General features: G+C 37.9%; 1 protein-coding gene across 1 annotated transcript in view; it reads left to right on the top strand.

Annotated features, from left to right (window-relative positions):
- Nucleotides 1–831: 831 nt before the first annotated feature.
- slc16a1a (solute carrier family 16 member 1a) overlaps nt 832–13,131 on the top strand; it is a 15,197-nt gene continuing 2,897 nt past the window's right edge. Inside the window, exons 1-5 of the mRNA XM_077197946.1 lie at nt 832–1,080; nt 4,397–4,645; nt 9,623–9,766; nt 10,221–11,015; nt 12,630–13,131. The exon at nt 12,630–13,131 is cut by the window's right edge and continues 2,897 nt beyond it. Coding sequence (XP_077054061.1) covers nt 4,429–4,645; nt 9,623–9,766; nt 10,221–11,015; nt 12,630–12,859 — 1,386 coding nt within the window. The 5' untranslated portion in view covers nt 832–1,080; nt 4,397–4,428 and the 3' untranslated portion in view covers nt 12,860–13,131. The remainder of the gene's footprint in view (nt 1,081–4,396; nt 4,646–9,622; nt 9,767–10,220; nt 11,016–12,629) is intronic.

Below are 13,131 nucleotides of genomic sequence, written 5' to 3'. Positions count from 1 at the left end.
GTGTAGAAATGTAATTTGAATTTAAGGAAGTAGAATTACAAAGAAATCGTGACTGCTGTAAGATTAGTTTTTAAATATTATTATCATATAAAATTGTATTTTTAATATGAATTACAGTATTATCAAATTGTATCTGAAAACAGTGTGTTAAATAATTGAATTAAAAACGTTTTGATCACTGACATTATTAAACTTTGTTTTGTGAAATATTTAGTGACATATCAAGGAATAAGTTATTCTAGGTAGATAGACACAGACAGACATATGAGTAGACATTGATTTATAGATAGATAGCTATTTGCTTCCGTTTTTCATCTCATGTAGCTTATAGTATTGCAAATGATTTTAAGAAATTTCACTACCTTGAACCACATGACAATATGACTTAGCATTTTCTCACAGATGTCAAGAGATTAACATTGTAAACAACTGTTGAAAGGATTTGACGCTTAGGAAACTGTGTGAGTGTGTGATGGTTTTTGTGCATGTCATGTCTCACGTGCAGCTACAAACGCTCATCCTTATCATTCAATCGGGTCATGGAACAAAACACAATGACTGACAATAAGAAACATGACTCAGACCTAATTATACATTTGCATGTAGGAAGTATAATAGTGTGGCCTATTATGGGTGTTTGTTGACACTGGGTACATTGACACAATCAACAAACAACATGCTATCTCAGTTTAAACCTGTATCCTCCAAAGGAGAACTCAACAGACTCCTAAAAGTCCTTAAACAAAGAACAAAGAGGAGGAGAGCAGGGACACAAGTGGGCATGGTGGCAGACATCAGGGAGCCAATAGAAATCTATTTTGAGTTTTCTGTAGACATTGGGGGCCAATAAGAGCTGGTTGGACCTCAGTTAGACAGTTTCACAAGGCTGACCATATCATAGGCCTATAGAACTTTCAGCAGTTCGTTTTCAACCACCGTGATTTTTCTCTGGATTATTCTCATAACTAGAGACTTGCCTTGACCCAGTGTGGTCCCTTAAAATGCTGCTTGCCATCACAGTGGAATAGAAGAGTACTTTGGACTATTTTATGCAGAGAATTTATAGACTGTGCCAGAAAGGTAGGAGCACTTTTGTGTGGAATGTGTGATTCTAAGCTTGAATGCGCTAAAATGTCTAGCCTGACGGTGTGTCAAGGACACGTTTTACCTGTAAAGTGATTCATTTCATTCTCACTTCTTTTTAAACCATACAGCACTTCAGCTGAAAGGAGCAATAAGCTCTGCCAACATGATCAAACTGTCAGATTGTCCAAATTCAAAGTGAACAGCCCAGTGATGTAATAATAGCTAAATCCAAATACATCTTGTAAGAATTGCATACAAAATTGTATCATTGACGATATGTTAAGAGTGCTTGTATGAATTCAGATAATTCTGCCACATTTTAAACTGTTTGACACTACCTTAAAAATTACTATACGCCACTCTGGAATACTAGATTCTGATTGGTCAGTCATTCTGCAGGCAAATATATTATAAACTATATTTTGAAATGTATCACAATACAAAACTGATTAATTTGTCACAATATTTCACAATATTACTCTTTTTACTGCATTTTTTTGTCAAATAAAACATGTTAACACCTGGTACAAAGATGCATTTTGGTCGATCTGATCACAAGTGGATGACGCTAAATACAGTTGTAAATGGGGTGTAAAACGTTTTGAGGTAGTCAAAAACGTATTCGACCGGATTGCTTTCGTAGTGTAAATGCTCATGTGATCGAATGCGTTCGAACAGCCACAAAAGACGCCTACTCTCTGCCTACTGACCTAATGTGTAAAAATTATGGGAAGCACGCTAGCCAGACAGGATTTAAACTTTGTCGACTGTTGACTCAAGTTTGGTTTGAAGATGGAAAACGTACCAAGCAATCCCCTCTCACCATACCTGATTTCTAACGCAGTCACAGCATTCGCCGTGATCTTGCGCCTGTCAAAGCAGAAACAAAAGTTGCTGTTCTCTGTGTTTTCCAGTTGTCTCCGGGTGCGTTCATATGTAAATTGTACAAGTTTATTTTGTCCATTAGATCAAAAGATCTGGGGGGGGGGGGGGGGGCATTTACCAGCCCATAGACCCTCCGTTTAAAGAAATCAGGACAGAAGTGATTGAAAGAGGACAAAAGTGACAGATTGAACAAAACGCATCTTCATACCAGGTGTAAAAAGGGCTTAGAAGACTTTCAAAAACATTACAAATATCTTACCGATCCCATACGTGAAAGGGAGAATAATTTCATGTTCATTTGTTTGATAAGTAGCCATGTAATATGGAGGAGAACGTACAGCCAGACAGTTATTATCGCAAAATAAACCTCTTCAGGGTGATGCAAGACCCTCTCTGCATTGAGGTCCCGATTATCTTGTCTGGGTTTGTTTTGTGATAATGACTGCACATTGTTGTTTTAATGAGAAAGTTGTTATTAAAAAACTATCTAGCAGCTAATGGCAGGGTGCCCTGATTCCTCAAGATCATGTTGTCTGGGCTAGCAAAACAAATCCAAGAGCACATGTAGAGGCTTAAATGCTAATGGGGGAAACAACCTGATATTGGTATACGATGCCTCTCTCTGACATAAACCTCTGATCCTCCTTAAATAATGTAAGTCATATTTCCATTTTGGAGGGAATGTTCGCTTTAAAAGCCTCCTGCTGTGGCTTTACAAATACTGGTTGCACTCAGGTCGGCTGTGAGGCTTTAATATGTAAAGTCGCCACAAGTCTTTATGTACCATCTACGTTTCCTTTGAACGGTTTTCTGCCACATGTATGCACAATGATTTCTTGAAGCTTTTGGGTGTGATTCATGTTTATTGATGTGTGATGCTTTGAAGTTTTAGGCTTACCTTTAGAGGACTAGTTGTGCAGAAAAGGTTGTATTTCCCTATGAATCGAAGTATTAAAGGTGCTATAGCATCACTATTACTATTACTCATACTCAGTGTTAGGGATTTGAAGAAACACCCAACCTAAAGCCTGGTTCACACGGGACGATTTTAAAATTCAAATCCAAATCAGTTTTGGTCTGCGCAGCCACACGGCAAAATCAACACATCACACACAAAACGATTTGACTCCCGAGCATTCCCAGGTCAGACGGAAAATCTCGCAAAATCCCTCGAGATCAAACGTGACTTCAGAGTAAACAATCATTAGGGGACGAGGAGGATGCAGTGGCGATAGTTTGTAGTTTGTTTTTAACCGAAAAAAAAAGTTATCAAAAGAAAAGGCGATGGTCAAAGAAGTGGAGACAACGCGAGCATGGGCGGCTGTTTTGATTTTGTTTCCCGGTGCTTCCTCTGCGCCTCGTCACCTCGCTTTCTGATTGGCTACACGCCACAGTCCACAGGCTGCGTGCTCGTTTGTCCCCGGGGGGCGCCACACAAGAGGAGAAATTGGGCCAAAAAAATCCAACATGTTGGATATCCCCGATTTGAGATCGGAGCGGTCCCGACGTCCTTCCGAGCAGACGAGAGCACTCTTAACACACCACACACGGCAGGAATATCTGATCAGACTATTTTACAATAATCGGAGCATACTTAAGATTGTCGGAAGGGGTAAATCGGGGCTAAAATCTGCCTAATTATCCTGACGTGTGAACCAGGCTTAAGGTGTTTAACTTCAGCACGTAACTCATCCCACAGCGCTTGTGCCTCAAACATGAATGATACCCTCAAATGATGCGGTTGAGGGGCTTTTCTGACTTTAGACATTTCTCGCCTTCTAGATAAATGGACGAAAAAATCCTATAGAATTACATTGAATGAGCGACCTGAGCCATATAAAGACCAGAAAACCCATAGCAATACACTAAAAACATTATTAATATTTTAGGTTTAGGTTTTTTTATGTATGTATAGTTGAATGTATATTTTTCAAAAGTTTGGAGTCAGTACTGTTGTTTTTTTCTCAGCATTAATATTCAACATATATTCAGCAAATGTATAATTGTTTCCAAATCAGCATAGAATGATATTTGAAGAATCATGTGACACTTAACACTGGAGTAATGATGTGGAAAATTCAGTTTTACCATCACAGAAATATATTGCATTTGAAAGCATATTAAAATAGAAAACAAGTTATTTTAGGGGGAAAAAAAGAAAAGTTATTTTAAATTGTGATGATATTTCTCATTATTACCTTTTTTACTGTATTTTTGATCAAATAAATGCTGCCTTAATGAGCATAAGACACTTCTTGCAAAAATATAAAAAAATCTTACTGACCCCAAAATTATTATTTTTTTAGTTATTTAAATATGCAGTCAAAATCCATGTTTCTAAAGCTCATTAAGAAAACATTTTTTTAATAACCTAATTGTTTGACTTCGAACTCTTTTTCACTGGCCATTTTCTTTATTTCTTTAGAGACAAAGAGAGCTTTGTAAACACCTGGAGCTATGGCACCTGCTGTTGGAGGTCCTGTGGGCTACACCCCTCCTGAGGGGGGCTGGGGTTGGGCCGTGGTGGTTGGCGCCTTCATTTCTATAGGTTTCTCCTATGCCTTCCCAAAGTCCATCACTGTGTTCTTCAAGGAAATTGAAGTGATCTTTGATGTCAATAGCAGTCAAGTGTCCTGGATCTCTTCCATCATGCTTGCTGTCATGTATGGAGGAGGTAAGCGGTGTCTTCCTGCTCTTTATCCTTTTGTCTTCCACTCAAAACTCTCAAACACTCTATATATATCATAAAAAAAGTTGTGAATTCATAATGGTTTAATTTCGTACTAGACGTTTGCACGGATTTAAATCCGAGTTGCTTAACACAGTTATTCTGTCCATGAGTCACTTTTAAATAATGCTGTTTTGTTGTCCATTCAAGCCAGTGGTGAGATCATGGCACAGGTAATGAAGGCACAGTTTATTAATGGATATTGCGTGAATGAAAGACCCTTATTCATTTGAATGTAGAAACGAGAGGCATGCTAGACAAGGCTTTGACATCACCCACCGGCTTCTTTGCTGAGAGATTGAGCTCTGAATGGGCAACTCTATCTCCCTCTGGAGTCTTTCTTCTCAGTCAGCTCTTTATTCTGCAAGTGTCAGATGTTTTCCTTGGAGAGAGATGAGGAGATGAGACGCCTAACTCGGGAGTCACACAGACTTGTGATGACTAGCGTCAATAGCAAACTTGTCTCAGGAAGTGGAGCACCACCAAATGATCTCAGCACACTCACAATGACAGACTAAATTGCACCTTCTCCTTCTCACGCTACTGAGCAGATCAAAAATGAGTTTAAAAAATATCAACCATTACAGATAATATGAAAAAAAGCTTTGAATGTTTCTGACAGTATGGTGCTACTTTTGACTTTATAAGTCAAAGTTTTATTGCAAAAGCCAATTATACTATCAGTATGGCTTGCGTGCATGCTTTCACACAACCTTTAAAAGAGGTAAAAATAAATACTATTTTTCATTTTCTTTCCTTATCCTCGTGTCATTCCGAGCCTGTGCAACTCTCTGTTCTCTGTGGAACACAAACAAGATGTCAAGATGTTTTGAAGAATGTTAAAACTCTTCTATTCCATTCAGGGCAAGCATACAGTGAAGTAATGTAAAGCTCGTTGAGTTGTTGTCAATCATTTTGCGAGCAGTTGATAAAGAAAAATGTCACGTCACAATATTGGAAATATTTCCGTTTTAAATAACGAAGACGAACCAGTGAATATCACACAAGCAGTGCACACTTTGCGCTAGTTATGCTGGTGAAGAAGTCTCAAACCTAAAAGTTGTTTTGATTAGGAGTAAGCTAATATGGCATCTTATCATTGTAGAGCATCAGTTATGCGGTGATGCACTATGAAATTATTGCGAGAAAAAAAATTGTAATATTAATTTAATAATAAAAGTAGCCTAATAGTGATAATAATTCAAATCATCGCAGGTGTGGCTTGAGATCATCATCATTTTTATTATTATTATTAAGTTCTGATTGTACAATGGGATTTTCTTTTCTTTGAAAAGATTTTTCCTTTTTTTATTGTGGACACTCAGTCTGTTTATATCATTGTCCCACATACTTCCATGAGAGCTTTTGCCCTCACATTTGTCTTGACAAAGAATAAAGTGGTCGATCTGGATGTCTTTTTGAAACACAGACCTTTCAGTCTATGTCAGTGGGGTTGACATTATGGCATGAGATGTGGAAGCACATGACTTTACATTTGACCTCATACTCCTACACTGCCCCTTCTGGCCCAGATGAGCTAATTCCCAACTGGGGGCAATACAGAGCACATGACCCAGATGACCAAGAACCAAGCACTCGTGAAAAAAAAAAAAAAGCGTTTTGTTCTGAACACAATGATGTACAGATTCGCAACATGTAGTATTATGGTTTGCAAACATATTTGCAGGCAAGACGTAACTGTGTGAATATTTTATGCTGACTTATGCAGATCAGAAGTCTGTGTAGCAATATACCATTCCTAATAGTGCATGCTCACAAATAAATCAGAATGGCATTGTTTTAGCATCTAGTAGTTATGCTGTCCATGACTGACAGGTGTTGTGGTCCCCTTTTTGCAGTCATTTCCCTTTCTGTCTGTTTTCTGATGCCCCCTCTGCCTCTTTATGAATTCATCCACTGTCTCACTCACCATTTGAAAGAAGTCTGAATGCCCTCTAAGCTAAATACTGTCAGAAGGTGTTTGTTTATTTTCCAGGGATGTGGTGTTTTGGCATTCTAGGCCAAGACATCTTCCTACATAGACCTCTAGTGCATTTAAGCTTGTTGTCGTGACCCAGGCAGCCCAGAGGTAGTTTGCCTAGAACAAGAGAGGTCCAGATACGAGGATATTTACATGAATGCAGACTGATCTGATATGTCAGGAGTGGGTTTTTATTTAATGTCACCCAAGGGCTTTGTCGGTGAATATTCTAATTTAAAATCATTCTGTCTGTACCACATATAAAGTCATGTTAATATAAATTAATTTGATGTACTGTGGTTTTAATACCAAATCTGCACAAAAGAAAGTGCACAGAATGTAGGGTTTCACTTTATTTTGATGGTCCCTTTAACACATTCTGTTGTCTATAAGTGTTGCAAAGAATGTTCAAAAGGGACCATCAAAATAAAGTGTTACCGAATGTAGTAATGCTACAAATTACCCTAAAATATTTCATGCTAAACGTTGCCGTTTCACATAATAATGAATGTTTTCATACAGGTTTCCTGAAGAATCCACTTGTCTGCCATTGGTTGGACAAATAGATAGCCCTGCCCTAGATTCAGCTGATGCTTGCTTGAAGCAATGCTTTGCTTGAAGCAATGTTGCTGTATTGTGCTGGTTTTTTGCAAGTATTCAAGCTCATTTGTGAGGAGTGTTCATTCACATTTATCTAGGACTGCACAATTAATGATTATCATGGTATGGCTGTGCAATTATCAAATCTCAAAAGGCTGCAATTTGGAAACAAATATATGCGATGCGTGTTTCAGAGTGAAGCGTAGCACTGTGTTCTTACACATGAGCAGCTCATTATCTGCCAGTGCTTGTAGCATTTCAGAGTTGCTTGGTTTGCAGTAAATGCTGTTCCACACAAACTCGATCTCTGCATCTGCTGTGAATTTGGGTTGCTTATTATGTGCCTTTTGGAAGCAATATGTGCCAGCCATCTTTCCATACTTGTTATGAGAAGCGCTTATCAACTAAAGATAAGCTTTAAGGCCTCCCTGGGGTTACCTGTCAAAATACAGGTTTGATGGTATAACGTTTAAAAATTATAATTATTATTATTATAACCATATGATATATAATCACAACTTTTTGGCCAAATTATACCGCCCTACGAACAAGCACAGCAAACAGAATTTTTTATTTAAATTGCAATCGCAATTTTATCAGAAAAAACAAGTCACTCTATTGTACTGGGAGGCTGAACACGTGCAGGCGCTCACCATCACTCCTCGGTTTTCACATGATTCCTTCCTAAATTCATGATAGGATTTGGCATTTGTACATGGAAGACTTAAAACACGCACGTAGCTACTAATACCTTTGGGATCACTGTGTTTGCTACTGCAGGGGAGTATCAGAACACATTATTTTGGATTGATGCTTGTCATCACTCCCTGGTTTTCATATTTAATTTTTTATTCAAATTGCAATTTTTATCAGAAAATCGCAGTTACATCCCCCCCCCCCATTTATATATTCTAGTTCTCTCATATTTCTTATAAAGCATGTTCAAATCTGGTTAAAGTACTGGTATTACTAGTTGTTGTGGGGTAAACCAGGGATGTAACATGACATAAATGAATTTCCACATTTATAAATGTGTTAATGTTTTCTTTCGTACATGTTCACACACAGTGACTCGCTCCCCCACTGTATGAGGTGGATTAGAGAGGCAAACAAGGCAGTCTATTATACTGGGAGGCTGAAGACGTGCAGGCGCTCTCCGTCACTCCCCGGTTTTCACATGATTAACAGGCTTCCTTCCTACATTCATGATAGGATTTGGACTCTGTACATGAAATGCTTAAAACACTCACGTAACTGCTAATATTTTTGTAATCACTGTGTTTGCTACTGCAGGGGAGTATATCAAAACACTTTAGTTTGGTTTGTTGGGGCTAAAGTTTGCCATAGGAGTGAAACATATCTGAAATATGATTTAGTAGAGCATGTCTTACAGCCACTGCATTTCACAGGTAACATAATTTCCTCAGTTAGCTGGATGATGGTGAGAAACAGCAAAATCTGCAGTTTGATGATTACTGCAGTAATATGCAATGTCAAATTCTATTGTTCTTCCCCACAGAGCTGCAATGCCCTCTAGTGGTCTAAACAGAGACTATCAACTTTCACCATGAAATTAAAATATTTGTTTATCCTTTTTAATTTTGAGTATACATCGCTGATGTTATTGTGAACAGTTAATCTGTGCATAAAAGATAATAGATGTACATCTTTGTAATCTTTCATCATAATGTAATAACTTGCTCCTATTCTAAAACATCGTTCCCTTTTTGTTTTTAAAACCTTTGTTTTCAATCCCATCAAATCCCAATGGATAAAATCAAATCATGGGTTACATTTTCTCTCTCTCGTTGAGTTTCCTGAAAACTTGTAATTGGCTGTTTCTTGAACCATTGTTCTTTTTTAGTTTGTAGCTTGATTTTTCTTTACCACATATCTTACTTAATAACCTATTAACCTATGCTTAATCTCAAGCATAGGTTTCAACAGCCCTGTTTTCTTTTTGGTAACCAAGTACACTAACTTTTGATAAAGCTTTACTTCAAAACAGTCATCATTTAATCTAAAAATGATAAATAAAATAAGAATTCACACAAATATTGCAGTGGCGTATTATATCATTCTTTGTTTAGTTCATTGTATTTTAAAATGTTATACTGTCTTAAAGATTATATTTAAAGTATAATCTTACTGAGTTTGAAGATCATTTTCAGAAACAACATTTAAAATTGTCTTAAAATAGGAAATAAAATCTCTTTCTGCTTTCAAATTTAAAAAATATATATATTTGCAATAATGTTTTTGTTATTTTTTTATTTTATTTTTATTTTGTGTGTGTGCGTGTGCAGAATCTGAGAGCTTGTATTTCCAATTTTTGTTCCCAGGTCCTGTCAGCAGTATCCTGGTCAATAAGTATGGAAGTCGGTGCGTTATGATTTTAGGAGGCTGTCTCTCGGGAGCAGGGCTCATCGCTGCCTCTTTCTGCAATACTCTTGAGGGCTTGTACTTCTGTGTCGGTGTTTTAGGAGGTATAAATAAAATCTTTTTTTTGTTGTTTTTTGTTATAAATGGTCAAGCGTTATATTAGGTTACCTTAACTACTATAGTTACATCAAAAAATAAGTAAAAGGTACTTCTTATTCATATCGTATCACAATACACTTTTTGCTGCTATATTGAGGTATACGGGAAAGGTTAGAGACAGGTTTGGTGTTTTTTATTTTTTTTAAATATAAGTACAATGTAAAAACATGTATGTACACAATAAGTGTATTGGATCAAATTATTAATTTAAATGTAGGACTGACATATTAGTTAAAGACACCTAATATAAAGTGGGACCTTTTAAACATAAATCTTTGCACTTATCCCATGCAATTTGTAGTAATAGCACTCCTGTTGATGATACACCCTTGTGACACATTTTAATATCACCCTGGGGACCAGTTTTCTATTTTAACTGTTTGTGTTGATGTTTTCCAGGTCTGGGACTGGCATTCAATCTCAACCCAGCTCTCACAATGATCGGAAAATATTTCTACATAAGACGCCCAATAGCTAATGGTATCGCTATGGCTGGAAGCCCAGTCTTCTTGTCTACTCTGGCTCCTTTAAACACTTGGTTCTTTGAACAGTTCGGCTGGAGAGGGAGCTTCTTGATTCTGGGTGGACTCCTGTTTAATTGTTGTGTAGCTGGATCACTGATGAGGCCCATTGGGCCAAAACCCCAACTTGCTGTTAAAGCTGCTAACAGTAACAACAGAGCTAGAGAGCAAAAGACCATGATAGAGATCATCAATGGCTTTATCGATCTGACACTCTTCAAGCATCGTGGCTTTTTGCTTTACCTATTGGGTAATGTGGTCATGTTCTTCGGCCTCTTCACTCCTCTTGTGTACCTCAGTAATTACGCCAAGAGTAAAGAAATTCCCAAGGAGAAGGCAGCTTTTCTGCTCTCTGTCCTGGCCTTTGTAGATATGGTTGCACGGCCTTCAATGGGAATGGTCGCCAACATGAAATGGGTGAGACCAAGAGTGCAGTACTTCTTCGCCGCAGCTATTTTCCTTAATGGTGTGTGCCATCTGCTTGCCCCTCTGTCCACGGACTACTTAGGGTTTGTGATTTACTCTATCTTCTTTGGGTTTGCCTATGGCTGGCTGAGCTCAGTGCTGTTTGAGACTCTCATGGATCTCGTAGGGGCTCAACGTTTCTCCAGTGCTGTAGGACTGGTGACGATTGTGGAATGTGGGCCAGTGTTACTGGGGCCTCCTTTACTAGGTGAGTACGGAGTGTGTTTACATCTCATACACAGCAGCATTTAAAGTGCCCCTATTATGCTTTTTTCGGATAATACCTTTCATGTAGTATGTAATATAGCTGTTTGTGAATGTAAAAGGTCTGCAAAGTTTTAAAACATCGAAGTGAATGACAAATGGAGTTATTGTCTCCCACAAGAAAGAACCGATTCTGAACTGAATCCGATTCTGAAACAAATCTTCAGTAATTCCAGCCTTCATGCTCAAATCTATGTAGGTTTGTAACAAATTTGCACAATGCCTGCCTATGATCTACATTGGATGCCTGTGAACAACAACGCCATCACTTCATTTCATATGACTGTGTATCAATTGCTGAGGAAGCCTTTGGAGCTAAAATTGAGATATAGTAATGTGCGTTTCGTTTCCGACATCTGACTAATCAGAGCAGAGTAGGATCTCTAAAAGGCGGGGTTCTTGATCGAACCATTTCAGATACTGTGAGGTGATACTGCAATGTATATTATGAGAAAACTAAAGTGCTTTTATTTATTTTTTTTACCGTGAATGCATATACAACCTTAAAGGGTTAGTTCACCCAAAAATGAAAATTATGTCATTAATGACTCACCCTCATGTCGTTACAAGCCCGTAAGACCTCCGTTCATCTTCGGAACACAGTTTAAGTTATTTTAGATTCAGTCCGAGAGCTTTTTGTCCCTCCATTGAAAATCTATGTACGGTATACTGTCCTCGTCCAGAAAGGCAATAAAGACATCATCAAAGTAGTCCATGTGACCTCAGTGGGTTAGTTAGAATTTTTTGAATCATCGAAAATAAATTTTGTTCCTAAAATAACAAAAACGACGACTTTATTCAGCATTCTATTCTCTTCCGGTTCTGTTGTCAATCCGCGTTCATGAGTCCGCTGACGTAAGACGAGCTGACGTGTTATCTGGTGCGCCCGAGCTTCGTTTACAGTCTGAGGGAGACGGACGCTGTAAACAAAACAATCTTTGCAAACATGTCTAAGGATTTCGACACAGGGGAAGACTTGCATTTTTTTAACCAGACATATTTATTTGAACCCGAATACACGGACGCACCAGATAACACGTCAGCAGCGTCTTACGTCAGCAGCGTCACTGGCCTCGTGAACGCGGATTGACAACAGAACCGGAAGAGAATACAATGCTGAATAAAGTCATCGTTTTTGTTATTTTTGGAACAAAATTTATTTTCGATACTTCAAAAAATTCTAACTAACCCCCTGAGGTCACGTGGACTACTTTGATGATGTCTTTATTGCCTTTCTGGATAAGGACAGTATACCGTACATAGATTTTCAATGGAGGGACAGAAAACTCTCGGACTAAATCTAAAATAACTTTTAAAATAATAAGGTCTTACGGGCTTGGAACAACATGAGGGTGGGTCATTAATGACATAATTTTCATTTTTGGGTGAACTAACCCTATAAACAAAACAAAATTAGGAACCTTTAAAATTGCATAATAGGTATGCTTTAAAATGAACCAGTGAAGGCAAAGGGTAGTTAAAATGTTTTTGTTTTGTTTTTTTGATAAGAAATTATCAGTCAAATAATTTTTTATATGACAATTGTCTACACTCACAGGGAAGTTCAACGACATCTACCATGACTACAAGTATACTTACATGGCCTGTGGATTTATCCTGCTGCTTGGCAGTTTGTTTCTGTTCATCGGAATGGGCATCAACTACAGGCTGCTGCATAGAGAGGCAAAAGAGGAATCCAAAAGAGCCAATCTGCAGGAGGAACCTGGCAAAGAAGTTGAAGATGCACTGAAAGTACCCAATAACAATACTGCAGAGGATGGTGTGTGACACTGGCTGATTGGTTTTATTCTGTGTGATCCTTACATTTATACACTCTCAACATTGAAGATTTAGTTACCGACAATCCTTCCTTGGCCCTTTCAGGTTACTGAGACAGTGATGCAAACATTCCAGTGCCTTGCATTAGTGCACACTGCACAGTAATGCAAATTATATTTTTAATTTTATTTTTAGAATTTAACTTTAGTTTAAAAACATTTGCTGAACATTTTAGTGTAGGAAAAGAATTGTGGCATATCTATTTTGGGGTGTTTTATGTA

Source organism: Siphateles boraxobius, unplaced genomic scaffold (assembly GCF_051911475.1).
Source record: "Siphateles boraxobius isolate OS27281-9 unplaced genomic scaffold, OSU_SipBor_1 41, whole genome shotgun sequence".
Classification (NCBI taxonomy): domain Eukaryota; kingdom Metazoa; phylum Chordata; class Actinopteri; order Cypriniformes; family Leuciscidae; genus Siphateles; species Siphateles boraxobius.
Note: the sequence above shows the minus strand (reverse complement) of the source record. Positions and strands in the feature narration are given on the sequence as shown.